The following is a 19,359-nucleotide window of genomic DNA, read 5'->3' on the forward strand; positions in this document are numbered from 1 at the left end:
CACTCCAAGTTTCAACGGCTCCGAATATCGAATTACTTCGTATATTATTCTGAATATTACTTTAAATATTACTTTGAAAATGAGATTGAATATCAAGATTGGAGCATAGCCCGTGACGAAGGACTTTCCTTTTTCGCGGGGATCTACATTATTCTTTACAGTGCTGACACCCAATATCTTTTCTCCTTTCTAAGAAACCAGATGTCGCGCCTGATTCATTGTTGTGGGATTATGTGACTCAATTGACGAGTCTGATTCTTAAGACAAGCCCACGCTTGTTGTATGACATGATGGAAAGTGTAAAGATCGACCACTTTTCTTGTAACTAATAACGATGAAATTTATTGCTGGAACACGAATGAATACGACCGTACAGGACGAGCGCCATAATCTATCTAACTTCTTATTTTTCTCTGACGCTTGTAGGCAACTCGCAACCTACAAAATCCCTAGGCTTTCTACACTCGCTGCGCTAGTGAGGTATTGAGAACGTAGTTCCTTATATTGAGAAAGTGTTAGGTTGTTCTCAAGCTACACAAAATTACTATACGCACTTGTACTTTCTAGGAAAAAAAGTTTACACCTTTTTATATCGAGCGCTTGATATGCGTATTAACTAGTAACTTTCTATTAAATTATGTTAATTTCAGCAACGTATTTAAAAAATAATATATTAAAGTGATACAATATGCATCAAAATGATTAATTAAATACACATATTATGTATATGTTTACATTACCTAGATTAAAATATTGTAATTCAATAGAAAGTTACTAGTAATGCACCCACTGTCATTCACTAAGCACCAGTGGCCAACAGTGTGTTTCCGCTTGACGGTATTGACGATTTGGGACTTGGGAGTGTTTCTTTTTGCCTGTGATACGCAATCATGGCGGTAGGCAAGAATAAAGGTCTTTCGAAAGGTGGCAAGAAGGGCGTGAAGAAGAAGATGTAAGTAAAATATTTCGTATCTTAATTATAGCCGGATCTTTTATGTTCACAAAGAATTTCTCATCGAGTTATTATTTTATGTGATGCCTTTGGTTATGTTGGATACTTGTGTGCCTGCTGAGCGCGTGCGACGATGCTGCATATATGCTGTTACGAATATTGCTATACTACTGCATTATTTTTTTTTAACTCGATATAATAACGTAATCGCATCTTATCTATTTTTTAAATGCCTGTTCGCGTTGTTAGCACTGTTTTCATTCAACATCTTTGTTTTCTTTCTTTTTAAGGTATAAATTTGTACTATAATATTTTAAGTACCAACATTTTTGGATATTTCAAACAACGCCAATAATCTGATTGTCACATGCATTAAAAATTATGTTATAAGTCATCCACTGTGCGAGATTTTCACTCACACGAATCCTAACTTAATCAACTTCATGTATAAGTTATTTAAACTGATAAGGAAAGAGTGATTTGAACCATTGTATTTTTAAATTTTGGAATATATATTGTATTTGTTTAATTATTTAATATTAATTAAGTTATAGTTTCTATTGATTGCCTGAACAAATGAGTTTATTTTTCTGTTTTCCATAGTCCTAGCGACATTGTGTTTTTAGAATTTTATGAATTCTTATATACGCTTAAAATATTTTAAGATTTCTCTTTCTATAATATTAGAAAAAAATGTATAAAATTTGAATAAGTTTTAGGTATTTTTAAAGAAATCTTTTTAATTTAAGATGTGAAGGATTCTTATTATAAAAATATGAGAGTTTTTTTCTCCAGAAAGAATGATAATCTTTCTAATGTTATATGTAGATAAGGCATTAATAATTATATATAACTTTAGGTTAAATTGAAAGCATCCTAAATTATCATCAATTATATTTCTATTTTATTTTTACATGCAGAATAATCATAGAAGAATCATATCATGTAAAAAAGTCATGTGTCCATTTACAAAAGTAGAAGTGACTTTTATATTTTTTTGGCATCTCTACCTAGAAAAAACAATGTGACTAAAATACATCTACCTCGAAACCGTTCTACTTTTATCTGAAACATTTTTCTCTAAAATCTGTTTAAAAGATATTTGAGATCGTTTATAATGGGATATTCTGTATATACATATATGTGTATGTATATATATATATATATATGTATATATATATATATGGATATATGTACTCGCTGTTAATATATATTATATGTATATGTATAATATATTAGGTGTTGGAATTAATTCGTAGCGTTTTTTAATGAAAGAATGTTATTTATTTCACATGAGTATTAAAAAATACATTAATGAAAGTACTTCCCATCACTTGTAAAACGCTACGAATTTATTCCAACACCTAATATATATGTACATATACATAAAATTATAAGATAGGAAATTGTAAATTTATTAAATCATTTCTTGCATAAATGTTTTCTCATGTAAGTGCTATTATTTCAGTGTGGATCCTTTTACTCGCAAGGACTGGTATGATGTTAAAGCACCATCTATGTTTGCCAATCGGCAGGTTGGAAAAACTTTGGTTAACAGAACTCAAGGAACAAGTAAGATTTCTTTTCGTTAAGCTTTCTAATTAAAATAAAATAACTTTTTGTATGTAAATTATATGTTGCATATAGCTTGTTTTATGCCTCTTTAATTTTCATAATTATCTCGCATGTACACATTTACTGTCTATTGTGACTCACGTCAAATGAATTATTTTGTAATATGTGCCACAAAATGCGAATTAATTATAATAAATACAAATATTTATCTGTTTACTTACAGTATACTTTTTATATCTTTCTATTTTTATTAAACCTCGTTCATTTTAGAAATATAAGTAATTGCATATGGTTAAGTTAATGATTGACATGGCATAAATTGAAAGTTTAATATTATTTACTAATACTTATAGCTATGTTATATAACAAATATGTTAATAATTGTTACAAGATATTTATTTCATTCTGCAGAGATCGCTTCTGAGGGATTGAAGTTCAGAGTATTTGAAGTGTCTCTGGCTGACTTGCAAAGCGATCAAGATGCAGAGAGGTCCTTCCGAAAATTCAGACTAATTGCCGAAGATGTTCAAGGTCGTAACGTATTAACCAATTTCCATGGGATGGATTTGACAACGGATAAACTTAGATCAATGGTAAAAAAATGGCAAACTTTGATCGAAGCTAATGTGGATGTGAAGACCACAGATGGCTATCTACTTCGAGTTTTCTGTATTGGTTTTACAAATAAGGATCAGCTGAGCACGAGGAAGACATGTTATGCCCAGCATGCGCAGGTTTGTATTCCAGTGAATTATTTGTCCCATGTTATATGCAATTCCATTATCCATTTTAACTTTCTCAATAGTTGAATGGAAGGAGATATTGCGTATATTAATGCAGTCTCTTACCACACTACTTTCATTTTCAGTAAGTAGTGATATATGAACATGCTACATGATATATGTAATATAAATTAAAGATTTTTTTATTTTATTGCAGACATTTATGTCTCAATATAAATGTCTTCATTCACAGGATATTCTTTTTACTTTCTGAAAGTATTTAGGTTTTCTGAACATAACTTCAAAGTGAATCGAATGCGCTTAAAGGAGAATGTTAAAAAGGGGTCAATTTCTATCTATATAATAACATATAAAATGTTAATACATAAATTTCAAGCTAGTTATAAATTAGTTGTGTTTTATTGATACTGTTTATATAACATTAATTTTCCATAATTTTTATTTGTTTTGCTAGAGAAGCCTTCTATTATTTTTTTATTTAATTTTTCATCTATGATATCATTTCTCCTTTGAGATGCCAAAGGCAGATTATCGCAGTGTCACGATCCATTGCTAATACCTTTACTATTTACTTCATCAGGGCAAGTAATGAGGTGAATGGCAAAGTTCACGAAACGTTGGCATTAATATGGATTACGACACGGTGATAATTCGCAAATCATTTGGTATCTCTGAAGAAAAACCTGTAAAAGCCTCAAAAGTATTATATTATAATTTCTCGTCTATATATATGTCTATATATTTCTCTCTATAATATGGTTCTTAATTTAGGTAAAGAAAATTAGACAAAAGATGGTTGAAACCATTACGGAAGATGTTACCAAAACCGACTTGAAAGGCGTGGTTAGTAAACTGCTTCCGGATGCTACAGCGAAGGATATCGAGAAGGCTTCGCAAGGAATTTATCCTCTGCACGATGTTTATATTCGTAAGGTAAATAATAACGATATAGATATAAATGCAAAAATAAAATACGACCACTTTTTATAAATATTAAGGGTCAATAGGAATGTGATCTCTCAATTTTTGTATTGCAAATGCGATATTTTGATAAATCAAAATAATTATCTGCAATCCACTAGAAAGCGATATTAAAAAAAGAACAAAATAAAATTTTGTTTTGATATCTTATTCGATCTGCACTAGTGTAATTGAAGTACAGATAATTTTATTTATTATAATATTTTAAAGACTAAATTGCAAAAGCTCTTTAGCAGATTTTGCAATTTCGTAAAATATCAGCCAAAAATATCTCATGGCATATGACTTCTGTATGATAGATACAGATACGCATCTTCACTGTGAGCACAATGTATATAATAAGTTTAGAATTAACCCGTCGCTCTTGTTGATCCTTAATAACGTTAATAGAATGTTAAGAGTACCAGTAAGTAAGAGGATATAATTTTATTAGGTAAAAGTATTGAAGAAACCACGCTTCGAGCTTAGCAAATTATTGGAGTTGCACGGAGATGGAGGTGGTAACAAGAGTGAAGAGGCCGGAGACAGTGGTTCTAAGATAGACAGACCAGAAGGTTATGAACCACCAGTACAAGAGTCTGTTTGAAGATGAGTGTTTTAAAATCTTTCATAAAAATAAAAATCAGAAGATTGTGTAAATAACACCTTTATTCACATTTTTTTTACCCGTATTTAGTTCACACTACAGGTTGCAGTATGTGCCACAAGTTACCACTATATACTTAACCCCTATCGCGTCCTTGAGATTAAATGAATTAACGATTGGATCGATAAGCTTGATCGGATAAGAACAATTCTATTTAATTAAATTATAAATTCATTAGTTTTATAATATACGTTATACTGCGCGAAAGCAACGTTCTAAAACTTTCACTCCAGGAAGCTAGGAGGTATATAATAAACACAAAGAAAAGTATCTTAGTGAATACATCCACCCAGTACATACTGGAACAAAGAAAAGACATTGAATATATAGAAAAAAATAATTTTTCCTCATACGATTTCAACTTACACTCTCAAATGTCGACGAGCAGCAGGCAGCGTTTCTGGCATCTCTTTTAAGATATAAATTCTAGCGGCTCGAATGCAATCTTCAAAGTATTTATCTATATCCAGGTCATTGCCGTGCACTTGATAGTTTTTACATTCCGTGCTGTTAATCTTTTCCCGTAATTCTTCAACGTACTTGTTTTCGAAGTCCCATTGATTATTTGCATAATATTCAAAAACTTCAAATCCTTTGTTTATACGGCGTTGTATGTGACACATGCTGTGATAAACAAGTATATATGAACAAAATGAATGAACTTATGTAAATACTCTTTGTATATTGATTTAAGTTCTCGTAGCGACTTACATCGGTTTATATCCTGCCAAAAAAAGAAATGCATCGATAATATAAGCGGGAATCATGTGAAAGAACAATATACAAATATTGTGCATTAATCGTGATTTTTTTAAGCTACCACCTGGATACCAGGCGACTCCATTCAGAGGTATCCTTTCCGTTATCTTTCGGCCGCGTTTAATTATTTCTGCCCAGGTAATCTGTAGACAAGGATAAAAATCTCATTTCGATATTGTTAAAAAATGCATATAACAGATATTTATTATTTTCTATTTACTTTAATCTCGGCACTACTCGTCATATTAAAAACATGTTTTTCGTCTTTGAAGTAAATAAAATTCCATGTAGCAAGGAGAAGACCATTAACGGCAATATCGACAGGTAAATAGTCAGCGTAACCGTTTTCATTACAGAACATTGTTCTGATTACTCCTTTGCCAGCGCCGATCAAAAGACCGGTAGGTCCATTGATATTGTCTGTCCATCCGGGTATCGGTTCCTTCCAGATAGGAATAATTACGCTCGGTCTAACAAATGATAAAATTTGCGGGTTATCTCCGTATTCAAATCTATTCTTAGAATGCATTCTTAGAATGCATTTTGTGAACTGCAATTTTCACGAAATTTTCATTCTAAGAATGAATTTGGATACGGAGATAACTCGCGAAATGCATTTCTATATAGAAAGTGCTCGTGAAAGCCTTAAGAGTATTATCAAATGATAAAATTGTGATGGAGATATTTATCATTCATTATTTATGAATTTGAACGAGACCTTCTTGTTGATACCTCAAAATTATCGCTGGGATGTGTGACATAGATTCTTCGACAAGACTCTCCGATAATGCTTTAGTGAAAGCGTAAGTATTAGGTAATTTCCCTAAGATTTTGTCCGTCATTGCCTCGACTACGTCATCGTCCATCCATTCGACGCATTTGATGACTTGATGAGGATCCGCAGGCGGAGGATACGTTTTCTCGCGCAAAATCTATCAAAGTCAGTTCTTATTTAGTATTTTCTGAGCATCCGGACATGCATATAGAAACTACTTACCTGTTCTTCGAGATGGCAATAGGCCGTGCTGATATGAAGAAACACAAGTAAATGCTTCATTTCTTTGGCTAGCTCTATCATCAGTTTCGTACCACGTGTATTTAGTAGTACAGCTCTCTTTAACAGTTCATCGAATCTGCAAGAAGATTATCATCGAATATCATTAATCATTTAGTAGTCGAATAAATCATGTTTATGACAATTATATATAGTCGATCTAATTGTAAAGCAACACTGTTCTGGTGAAAAATTCTTTTAAAATTCCTCACATATAGTTTCATATTTCGTTTCTACTTAAATTTTATAACTATAGAAAATTTCTTAAATTTTTTTATATTAATTAGAACACTTCAGAATTACGTTTATATTATATTAATTGGGACACTTCAGATTTTCGAGTATATGTTCCATATGTTTTCTAAAATTCTTTAAGTATGTGAAATTTGAAAAGTAACAAATATATTTTAATATTCTAAAATTTCCGAAGAAAATGTATAAAATACTGAAGAAATTAAAAATATTTTTTAAAATCTTTATGAATATTAAAATATAAAAAAATGTTTAAGATCGTTTTGAGGTATAAGAATTTTTTTAATTAAGGATTCTTCATATAATTTTTCAGAATTTCTATGAATTGCATAACTTTTCAAAACATTCTCAATTTATTTTAAATAAAGTATCTTTTGAGACCGTAATATAAATAGCTAAATACACAACTAGGAAATTAAATCCTTAAAGAGAATCTTAAAGTCTGTATTACTGATTAAATCATAATTTTTGTATAACAATTACTTTTTTCTTCTTTTATAGAGATTCGAAAATCCTTTTCCAGGATTAAAATGTATGCATTTAATGAGTTTATGCCGAAAATGACAAAACAATTTTTCTTAAAATATCAAAATTTCAAAATTTTTTGTTCTCGGCATAAATTTCATTTCACAGATATGTATTAATATGTATACTTTAAAAATGTATTCAAATGTATTATAAAAAATATATAAAATATAATTATTAAAAACGCTACAAAAAACTTAGACTTTTAATATTAAGAGTCCTGTTTAAAATTTTTACTATTTTTTATTTAATTGTCTATCTAGAAGGACTGTTGAAGGCCAATTTGATTTCATTCTATCTAATATTGCATTCGTATATATTTTTCGATTTTATTTACAAGTTTGATAACTTTAAATGTTAATAAATTAATGGTGTTTTTATTAAAATGTTATATATATATATATATATATATATATATATATATATATACAGGGTGCGTCACCAAAATCCGGACAAATTTCAATTCAAATTTTCCGCTATACTGTGCCTCCGCCAGAAATTGTTATTGGCGTCCAAGAAAGCCTGATGCTTCTAGTAAACAGTCATATTCTCAAAATGGCCGCGATGTTGAAACCAAGTGCGGAGTATAATCGAAGAGCCGCAATCATCGAAGACCTTCGCGCCGGGCGCTTAGCAACGGAAATAATTCGGTTCTTTGGAACCCGAGATTCACTGTTTATGACGTTGTGGCAAAATATACGGCTTTAGAACAGTCCAACGAAGGTTCCAGTATGCCAGCGAGGAAGAGTCACTCGAAAGAACGCACCGCGAGGATCCCTGCAGTCGTTGAAAGGGCTCAAACGCTGATTTCGGATGACCCAAGGCAATCGTTGCGAAAATTAGCATCGATTGTTGGTGTAAGCGAGCCAACAATGCGTCGAATTGCCGAGGAGGACCTTCGATACAAATCGTACACATTAAAGAGGCTGTCTGAGGCTGCTACGACAAGGAATTGTTCGATTTTTGTCCGGATTTTGGTGACGCATCCTGTATATATACGTTTTGCTTCTTTCTATTTGTTATTTACAAAAAATGTGCTTAGAATCAAATTTTTAAAGGAATCGTCAAATCCGGCTTTCTAAAACTGTTCCAAAATTTACTAGTACTGAAAATCTTGTATATACGTTTTATACATATTATACATATTATACGTAGGCGTTCAGAGGGGGAAGGCAAAGGAGGACGTTTGTCCTCCTCTGATCAAGAGACGCGTATTGAATAAAAGCGCGTTTTAGAGCGATTAGATAATATAGTGATAGATAAATTTGGGCAGGACGAGAGGAAATTAGTTTTTTTTTTAAGAAAAAAATGTAAAATTAATAAGTGCTAAAAAATAAGAATAACAAAAAGTTTTAAAATACAAAAATACAAAAAAAATAAAAAACCCAAAAAACGAAATACCTTCCTCAGCATACATCTACTTTATCATGATAAGGAAGTCTTTTAATTTAAAGGTGTATACATTAGAAATGAATAAGTAACAAAAAAGGTCATCAATTCGAAATAGGAATTATAGGGTCACCAAGGAAGGAAATATTTGAATATTTTTTCCTTACGTATAGCAAGAGTATCCCTTCCCCTTCCCCCTTAGAAAAAATCTTGCGGATGCCCATGATATTATACATACGTATTATACGTGAGAAACTACTCGCAGCCCAACCTTGTTCCTGAGTAATCGCTACGATCATAATGAATTATGACGTTATAAGTGAGAAATAGTACATTGAAGTTTTTGCTCTTTATATATAAAGAGAGAATTTGAGTAAAACAAAATGAGATTGTTTTGAAACAATTATAAAAATGGAAGAAAACTAACTTTCCTTTTCTGATAGTCAGTAAATAGTAAAAGGCATGTGAAATACGTTCACTAACGTTTATTTAATGCGCATGCGTAGCTTATTTTTATTTCACGTACCTTTTACGAGTTTTTACAGACTATCAGGGAAGGTATTTCCTAAATTTATAAAATTTGAAAAAATTTGAGATTTTTTTAAACATTTTTATAAATCTAAAATATGAAAAATTTTTTAAAATATAAGAATTTTTTTTATCAAGGTGATTTAAATGAGTCTTCAAGATATTTTCATAATCTATACAGTCATGAAATTTACGAAATACAGAATGTAAACCAAAAAAATAATAGGTTTATGTAGATTTTTTAGAAACAGAAAAGTGTTCGCTACAAATTTTATTTGCCAAGCGGAAAATGCCAGCGAAAATATAACAGAATTTGTTAACGGAATGAGACGACAGATTGATCGCAGAAATCTATCAAACGCAGGATCTATCGTTTCGTAACCATTTAATGTGACATATTCCATTTAAATGATTACGAAATGACACATTTTCCTCGGTTTTTGCTGTTAGATTATGTCTGCTAACGGTTACAGAGGTTTAATGTGAACCAATTTAGAGCAATACTGGACTCTGCAAATCGCTAAACATTTTGCTTACTAAATATTTTTAAAACTGCATTTTTTTTATTAAAGAAATAATAGTTTAAATACTTTAAATTTATAACATAATCAAATCTAAAATTGTTTCAAAATCGAATTAGAAGCAACGACATACTTCTTTTCATTATCAATACCTGACAGTAGCTGCTCCATGATACACGATGTTAACATTCTCGATAAGTATTTTCCTGTCTTCCGGTGATAATCCAAGTCCCGGCAATGCCACATCTCCGTTAATGGCCGTTACTGCTTTCTCAAGCGCTGACAATCCTCTTTGAGTTCTAACTTTCTCGAAGAGCTATAATTATTTTAAAGTGAATTCATTACTCGCTAGTCGTTTGAAGGTCATAGATAATCGTACATTGCAAGAACAAGGTAAAAGTGAGGTAAATGCAATCCGAAGGGACTATATATATATATATATATAAAAGTCTTAGAGAATATAGACCACGTAAATCATTAACGTACTGTTACATCACTACTACGAAAAGATATTATAAGATGTAACTATTCCTGACATTCGTGGTCAAATTTATCCAATTTCTATTAATGTTGTAACTAGTTAAGATAATTATATAACAGGATGTCTTCTTTAGACAATAATGTGTAAGTTCAAGGATATACACGGAAAGAACGATTTTGCTAAATTATCTAAAAATTTAGTTAGATATAGATCTAAAAATAATTTTGTTAAATCATCAAAATAATTATATAGAATACTTAAATTAAGTTAGTTAAAATATTAAAATTATTCACAGCATTATTCATTATATTTGAGCGCCTTACATAATTATTTTGATGGTTAAAAAAATTATTTTCAGAGATCTATCTAGTTAAATTATTAGATATACTAGCAAAACTATTTTTTCTATGTAAGCATAAGAAATTTGTTATATGCGTATAATATACGCATAATACTTTTTTACTTTCTTAATTTGATTTCGATGCCTATTTTATACATATACAGCATTTCACGCTAAGTCGAACGGCCTTCGTCACCGATCTTTGATTTTTTGCTGATTTTTAAAATATTCATAATTTCTTGGATTAAAATACATATTTAATTACTTTTTGTTAGATTTTTATCACTGTCAGTTTTCGAGATATGACTTTTTAAATATATTTTATAGTTTTCTTTATTGACAAGCGTTTGTAATTGAGCATAACTTTTGTTTAAATAATTGAAAAACAAAAAATAATCATATAAAATTGCTTGTCTTGCAATTCTTTGTTAGGAAAAAAATATTAAATAAAATAAAATAAAAAGAATACAAGTTTGATTCTATAGGAATTAAATCATGTAAAAGAAACATTATATATGTATTATATATGGGGCATTTCATGTAAAAGTGAACCATCCATTTTCAAAAATATGAAAAAATTGTGAAGTCCTTATTGAAGTATTTAAAGTATTCTTTCCTACTTTCTATTTGGGTATAATTATAATATTTAATCATTCCTAACTTCAAAGCTAAATGTAAATCAGCAATGTGAGTCAACACAAGGCATGTGTGAAATCATATATTTTATTCTTGTGAAAAATTGACAAACGTTTCAATTCTTTCGGTTGGGTCTTCCTCAGTAAAAATAAAAATAAAATCGATGATATATAAATTTAACATAAAAGATGCGATGCGAAGCAAATTAAAGTATCGTGTGTTGTTAATATATATTCATAAAATGACAATAATGCTGTCTGTCGTATTTAACAAAATACTCAAATCTACAACATTTCAGATTATCTGTAATTTAACAAAGTCGAATAAATCATTAAAATATAAATCAAATTAATTGAACAAAAAACTTACGTATAATAAAATTAACGATAATATGTGAGATATTAGCACAAAGGCGTTCAAAGAATATGTGAGAAGTCAAAATCAATTATCGTTCAGTCATAGATATAAAATAGTAATAAATAAATACAATATACATGTTTTATACAATAAATTAGAGAAATAAAACATGGAAATATCAAATTTTTTTAAATACAATAGATCTTGATATAATCGATTTAGAAATTTATTTATCATTTTATGAATATATATTAACGATACTTCAATTTGCTTCATATCGCATCTTTTATATTAAATTTATACGTCACCGATTTTATTTTTATTTTTACACTGAGGAAGACTCAATCGAAAAGGTCGAAACGTTTGTCAATTTTTTTCAAAAATAAAGTATACGATTTCACACACGTCTAACCTGGCTCACATTGGCTGATTTACATCTATCTTTGGATTTATTCGTTGGAGCCTGTATCAAGATTGATAGTTATTCTTAACTGTTGCTGTACTTTTCCATCTCGTTACTTTATATATTCGTTTACATTGGTGATAAGCAGCAGTAAAATGTCGCATTTCGATAATTGTATCCAAACAGAAAACAATAGAAAAGAATACTTACTTAAATGCTTCAATTTCACAATTTTTTTTTGCGATTATTTTTGTTATCATATGAAACACTAGCTAATTCAGCACAGACCAAGCATAACACGTGAAACAAGATCGCAATGAAATTTTAAGATCGATTTACGCAGTGCCATGCTTCAGCAATGTCAAATAACTTTAAATTTTTCGCTGCAATGAAATTGTTTGTTGATATATTACACTTGGAATTCTTGAAAAACGCTAGCGGCGCAAATGCGCGTAATCGAGTAGTCGACATAAGCTGTGTTCTAAAATTCATTGCCTGAAAATGTATAGTATACGTGACGTACACTGTAGATTTTCCGCGCTGGCAGAATTTTGAAATATAATCGCACTTTGTTCTGTCTTCGCTGTCTTTCTGAAATTATATCTTGAAAATGGCTGGGCTTCCCAGAATGCGGTTTCATACGATTAAAATCGTCATATAATACTATATTTAGAGCTATTAAAAACAAAAACCGGTACTGGCCTGATTATGGTGCGATTTAAAAAATTTTAAACAATTGAACGGAAATGATAATGAAGAGTACTCAAAATAGGATGTCACGTGAAAGAGCAGTTTTTTTTCTGTAGGAAACGACATTAACTTCATTTTATTAATTCTACTTTCCATCTGAAAAAATCTAGAAAGATATCAACGATGACAAATCGCAAAATTTCTTCCTTTTGCAGCTACTAAACTAGCTGGACTAAAAGTCTATAACGTAGCACAACACACACACACACACACAGATTGCATTCTTAAACCCATCAACATCAGTAAGTTTCGTAAAAATCCGGAACGTTTTCGAAAATGAGTACGTGGTACACATATATGGTCACGTTTCACTTTCACATGGAATGTCCCACTTAATTAATTATTATCTAATTATTATCTAATTGCATAAATATATTTCTTGTTATGCGTGTTCTTGAACTTCGAACTCACGTTTCCACAAAAAACGTTTCCTGTTTATTATATATTTTAATTATCTTAACTGATTGTAACATGATATAATATATTGTAATATATACAGGTCTATCTATACAGTGTTTTATAATTCGCGACTAGTTAAGTAGAACTATTCCTTAATGATAAATAAGTCGAAAAATCCTAAAAAATTTTTTATCTGGTAATCATTATTAACAAACGAGATATTATTAAATAAAATCTATCTCCAATGCCCTTTTTTAATGGATATGTGCTTATGAATTCGGGCGACTCACAGACATCTATATTTATACACTAATTTATGCACATATTTCTACATTTCTTTTAAAAATTATAAATATTCCAATTTTAGATTGATATCCTGGAGTGATATATGAAAGCCATAGAGTAGTGTAGACTTTATTGACTTACTAACTTTATCTCATTGGTGCAATTTACATGAAAGAAAAAATGAATAAGTTATAATTCGTCTTTCTTGACAATAGATGTCTAATAAAGATCATAAAAATCAAGTCTAATAAAACCTTTGTTTCTCAAAGACATAATTAAGTAACTTACATCACTATGGCTTTCACCTTTTCATGTAATTAAAATTACAATTACAAATGATGTATCACGTTAACGATATTTTCTTTTGCTAAGAATATAAAAATCATGTAAATAGCAAATTAATAGATTTTATGTACTTTGTTCATAATTGAAAGCCACTACATATTTGTATCAATTTTCCGTGATAATTATTTCACGCGACATTGTTGAATGGATTAGTGATTAATTTCAAACAAAATGCGATGTGAAGTATTGGGTGCGATGTAAAATGCAGGATTGTGCATTTACGCATAAAATATAATAATCTACATTTACGTATAAATACATATACAATAATGATAACTATTTTATTTTTATTCTATATTTTATCTATATGAACAATCTGCGACTTATCAAAGCCTATATTCTTCCTCATTGCTTCCGTTCTCGTTTATATTTTTTTATAATATTAAAATCAGATATTTAAAGTAACGTATCGTGTGAAAATCGATAACCGCGATCTTGAGTTTTTTTTGTGCAGGATTTGCTTTGCGTATAATTTATATAATATTTGGATTCTAACAAAAATGGACTAATAAAAATTTTGCGATTTGTTTTAAAATTACAGCCAGTTTTAGTTTAATTGTGTCACATTTTATTGTGATGCCAGATTGTAATGTCGATTTTTATCGACTCCTGTTTGAATAATTGATTTTTATATTGACTTTATGTTATGTACAACATTCCGTGATGAATTGATGACATGCCTCTATTAATTTCGCGAGCTAATAGGTGTAGACTATTTAGATTTAGGAAAAAAAGTACATTAAAAAAATTTTATCTAAATTTTTATTGTAAAAAATTATGATCACATTATATTTTAATTATGTATCGATTTTAACTTTTGAAATTGTAATTGATGTTAACATTGAGAATGACTCAATTAGGATTGAAATGTTTATTTAAAAATTTATTTTCATTGCTATTATTTAACTTTTTAGCATTAAAGACCTCGTAATCCTATCTTGTTCTATTAATTGAGCCTTTTTACTTTTTAAAAATCAGATATATATTATATTTAACAATTTTGAAACTTAATTACTTTTTTCTGTATTGTATTGTCCAATTTATAATAATTTACATATTACTTATATTGTCTATAACAAATAAATTCGTGTAAACTTAATGTAAGCAATATGTAAATATTTTATATAAATGTAATCTTAAAATTTACGCACAATCCTGTTAGCATTAGTCAAATTTTTAAATTAACAAAGTCTAATAGTTTGTTGTATTTAAATACTTCTGATTGTAACTATGAAAAAGATTTTTATAATAACCGTTTCTCTCTCTCTCTTTCTCTCTCTTTCTCTTTCGGATGAAACAGTTATTATCCGGAAAAACATATAATGATGTCTAATGTATAGAAATTTTATCGAACAGACACGCGCGTATGCATACATATAACGCAGTATGTTTATGGTATTGCGTTAAAATTTGAAAGACGTGACATAACACGCTACGCGAAATGCGCAATCCGTACTTTCACCGAGACCAGCAGAAACGCGCGATACCAATAATCACCATCTCTTCCCTCGCAATATTTTCAAGTCGGGGCCTTGACTCGTTTTCTTTCATCACATAGATGGTTCGGTTGCAATCCGGATTGATGCTGTCCGGTTTGTTACACTTTCACTGGTGAATTTCATTTAAGAAATATCCAAAGCGCGCGATGCGAGAGGAAACACACGTTGTTAAGCGTGAACATTCTCAGCTGCACCTCGTGCTATCGTCGTATAGCAACAATGATGCAACTCGTAACGCGCAATAGCAAAGTCATAGTCACGCACTTTCTCTTTTTGGTGCCTCAGCTCGAGAGAGACCAAGGTGGAACGCGAAGTTTTCCGGGTATTAGATGAAGTAGGCTAGATCACCAGGAACGCGTACATGTCTGAACGTAATCGTGCCGCACAATTAATTGATCAACAAGATAATTCTTTTTTTTTTTTTTGTATAACTGACGTGATATTTCGTGCACCTTTTTAGCCAACTCTTTTAGAAAGTATAAAGAATTTCTTTTTTAAAGTGTCCTTGGAGCTTACCGGAGAATTGAATATTTCGTCCAGCCGTTGCTTGGGATCTTTACCCTTCTTCGGTCTCACGAGCATGTAGATATGCTCTACATCGGGCAGGCACCGCAGAATCTTCTCGATTAATACTTTTCCTAAAAATCCTGTGCCACCTGTTACTAGTATCTTGCGGCCAGCAAGAATCTCGGCTACTCTGTCCGGCGCGACGTCCTCTGTTTTACTTTGCTCCATCGTGACTGAGCGAGTACGATCCTTCGAAAGTTTCTCTAAAATGCAAAAAACCATTTTGCAAATAATTATACGTAATTAGCGATATCATATTACAAATTTCCTCATATTACAAATCTTCATGCGTATATTGAACAAAAGAGATGATTATATTCACATTATACGGAACGGAAAGTTATCTAGAGCGTATTGCGCGATGCATAATTATACATATACCGGTTGTATGACCGACAGACGCGCTCGTTTCACCTTATAGGCTAATTAAGTATTGCGCAACTGCACACAATCAAGTCAGGAAAAATATCATAGTTATCAAATTCGAATCGCATTTTCGCAACTCGGTGTATATTGAATATTTATAACTTCCCGGTAATTGCAAACAATAGTCACTTCCATAGCAAATAATAGAAATAAATTCCTCAAGACTAATAATTACCGGATGGCAGATATACATATGTATATTGTATGCAAAACTCACTTTGCGAAAACTTTGCAAAACTAGTTACTTAATTCGATCGAATTGAATTTTCTTATTATCAAGAAACATGAAATTATTGATGAACTGAAAATTATAGAAATAAAAAAACTAGGAAAAATTCCAAAAGATTCTCGAATAAAATAATGTAAAAAAAATAACAAATGATAAAACATGAAATCGAAAGCTAATAAGAATGTAGGCATAGTAATTAACGCGCTAATTAAGAGAGCTAATTAACTTCATTCACGCAAAAATGGCATTTAATCAAAATTGTTGAACATTTCGATTTCGTAACATTTGAATCATCTTCAGCAACAATACGAACCATCATAGGAAAAATAGATTATTATATATTTTTTTATGATTTTGATAGAAGAAAATATTTGATATTATATATTTTTTTTTTATAATTCTAAAATATATTTATTTACATGATTTGAAATTATCGTATTTTGTTCTATAAATTTTGGATATTTTTTTTTATTAAAAGCAGGACTTCTATTGAAGAAATTAAATATTTTGCCTCTAAATATAATATGATGTTCGCTGTATGGAAATATCATAGAAACGTTTTGATTAAATAAGTAATAGGTATAATAAGTAATAGGTATAATATTCTTTTTTACACAAGTATTTTTATCAATGTATTATGTTTATTGAAAAATACTAATTACATAAGAACTTACTACTCAAATACATTCATATAATATCAAAAAAATGTGTCTTTAATTTAAAAAATACATATAATATTCAAAAGTTTTGTATTTCTTTAATGAAAGAAATGTTTTTTAACGAATTTGAAAGAATAGTATAATTAAAGAATAAAATCTTTAATTCAAGAAATTTGATTTAAAAGCTTTAATGAGAGAGAGAGAGAGAGAGAGAGAGAGAGAGAGAGAGAGAGAAATATATTATATACATATATATATATATATATATATATATATATATATTAGGTTGGGGAAAAAGTTTCTTCGTATTTTTTAATTCAAAATTGTACATACAATATCTTCGTCAAAAATAAATGAAATTTCAATTTAAAAAGAGAGTTTTAAAGCTTGAAATCTCTACTTTCGAAAGATTACAATATTTTTTCAGTTTCTGTGAATTTGATAATTTTTACATCAAAAAACTGCGAGCTGAAAAAGATGAAAATTTTTCTTTTCACTTTGAGGATCTCTCACATGTCCAAAAAAAATTTACAAAAATTTTCGACTACTTATCGTGAAAGCTCGAAGCTTTTCCTACAAAATCATTTTTTAAAAATGTTCCTATGATTTTTTGTTACTGAGTTATTCGCGAATTAAGTAAAGGAGCATTCTAACTTTGATTGCTCGTAACTCCGATAAAAATCATCACACCGCAATTTAAAAAACAGATTCTTAAAGCTAAAACTTTGCTCTAACGAATAATATAATTGTAACGAAAATTTTGCAACAAATGAAAAAATTTGCAAAAAATTTTTTTTAAATACGAAGAAACTTTTTCCCCGACCTAATATATATAAAATCTAAATTTAGAAAATACTACGTATTTTTAATTAAAAACAATATTTTTTTTCAAATAAAGAAAAAAGATTTCATTTTCATAAATAAAATTTCATTTTTGTATAAATTGCTGATAAAATTAATGTAAAAATGATGATATTAACGAAAAAATAAAATGAAAATAATAGCTCAAATATTTTGAAATTACAGCACATTTATTGAAAGTATATGACTTAAACTTACGATATTTCTAAATTTTGTTAGATATGTGGTGTCTCAAAGTGAAGTTAGAACAGCATATTATTGAATCAATCAACCACGTTTTCTTGAGACAGTCACAAAAAGCTGAGACTTTTTCTATAGCTTGCATTATAAATTAGCATATTATATTATATGTGATATACTTTATGATACACGGATAATTATATAATTTTATTCTGAGTATCGGTGTTTTTTTCGATCTTATGTACGTAACATTGAAATATCGGAATGTTCTTGAACGTGATTTACATGTAACACTCGTTTATAAGAACACGATGCAAATTTAATTTAACGTAGGCATTGTATCGAGGGCGTTTATTTTCACTCGCGTGAAATTTTAATATGAAAGCGCGTGTAACTTTACTTAAACAGTATAAAAAAATTAACTGTCTGTAAAATAGGCAATAAAAAAAAACGTCCTTATGGAGAAATGTTTCCTAAAATTCGATTCCGGTTTATTTGCAACAAAATTATGCACGTTTATGCTTATCACTTCTTACCGTTGCGTTTCGTAGTACACACCTCGGTGGCCGTACACGCACTCATTCACGATCGAGGGATCAAGAAAGAGACGCGACAATGAGCGTGAGACGTGCGTTACAATCGGATCGAAGGCCCAGGATTATCGATCGCCCGCTGCTCTTACCGCGAGAAGAAACGGTTGGTGAACGAATGCGACGTGAGTTCGTGGCTGGAACTGTTTCAGCCGTGGTGCTCGGCATTGGATTCAGCCATGCTCAGTCGGGTGAACCGGTCGTCGTAGACTGGGAAAGTACTATGCCGAATCGACTTGATGCTTTCGCATTTATTTTCTTAGCGAATCGTATACACATAAATACACACACTCATACGCGCGCGCGCATGTGCACACACACACACACACACACACACACACACACACACACGCACGCACGCACGCACGCATCTTTACACGTGGATTTTACTCGCAGACCTATAGTCTTACGCAACTAAGTACACGAA

At 30.2% G+C, this 19,359-nt stretch overlaps 2 protein-coding genes across 5 annotated transcripts; one reads left to right on the plus strand and one right to left on the minus strand.

Moving 5' to 3' along the window:
- The first annotated feature begins 793 nt into the window (after positions 1-793).
- Positions 794-4,893, plus strand: RpS3A (ribosomal protein S3A). Its single transcript, XM_011062373.2, has 5 exons — positions 794-952; positions 2,421-2,524; positions 2,939-3,261; positions 4,042-4,203; positions 4,685-4,893. The coding sequence occupies exons 1-5, from the start codon at positions 891-893 to the stop codon at positions 4,835-4,837; spliced, it is 804 nt and encodes a 267-aa protein (XP_011060675.1). The 5' UTR covers positions 794-890; the 3' UTR covers positions 4,838-4,893.
- On the minus strand, positions 4,882-19,182 carry LOC105149749 (putative fatty acyl-CoA reductase CG5065). 4 transcript variants are annotated; one of them, XM_011062369.2, is made up of 9 exons: positions 19,025-19,182; positions 15,937-16,190; positions 10,078-10,241; positions 6,654-6,789; positions 6,389-6,588; positions 5,877-6,126; positions 5,609-5,799; positions 5,264-5,521; positions 4,882-5,196 (listed from the first exon to the last, which is right to left on the minus strand). In XM_011062369.2, exons 1-9 carry the CDS (start codon positions 19,098-19,100, stop codon positions 5,061-5,063), a joined length of 1,665 nt encoding a protein of 554 aa, XP_011060671.1. In that variant the 5' UTR covers positions 19,101-19,182; the 3' UTR covers positions 4,882-5,060. The 4 variants fall into 4 exon arrangements, with proteins under 4 accessions (XP_011060671.1, XP_011060672.1, XP_087267065.1 ...); XM_011062370.2 differs by having other exon boundaries at positions 18,879-19,113; XM_087410939.1 differs by lacking the exon at positions 19,025-19,182 and adding an exon at positions 16,310-16,588.
- Between the last annotated feature and the right edge of the window lie 177 nt (positions 19,183-19,359).

Source organism: Acromyrmex echinatior, chromosome 1 (genome assembly GCF_024713525.1).
Source record: "Acromyrmex echinatior isolate Ae372 chromosome 1, ASM2471352v2, whole genome shotgun sequence".
Lineage (NCBI taxonomy): Eukaryota > Metazoa > Arthropoda > Insecta > Hymenoptera > Formicidae > Acromyrmex > Acromyrmex echinatior.

Excerpts from the sequence above, each read along its gene's own strand:
- LOC105149749 (XM_011062369.2), bottom strand. The coding sequence starts at position 19,100 with ATGCCGAGCACCACGGCTGAAACAGTTCCAGCCACGAACTCACGTCGC. Across the intron at positions 16,191-19,024 it reads ACCAACCGTTTCTTCTCGCG|AGAAACTTTCGAAGGATCGT; the intron begins GTAAGAGCAGCG and ends TTTGCATTTTAG. Across the intron at positions 6,589-6,653 it reads ATTGCCATCTCGAAGAACAG|ATTTTGCGCGAGAAAACGTA; the intron begins GTAAGTAGTTTC and ends TGACTTTGATAG.
- RpS3A (XM_011062373.2), top strand. The coding sequence starts at position 891 with ATGGCGGTAGGCAAGAATAAAGGTCTTTCGAAAGGTGGCAAGAAGGGC. Across the intron at positions 953-2,420 it reads AAGGGCGTGAAGAAGAAGAT|TGTGGATCCTTTTACTCGCA; the intron begins GTAAGTAAAATA and ends CTATTATTTCAG. Across the intron at positions 3,262-4,041 it reads GTTATGCCCAGCATGCGCAG|GTAAAGAAAATTAGACAAAA; the intron begins GTTTGTATTCCA and ends TTCTTAATTTAG.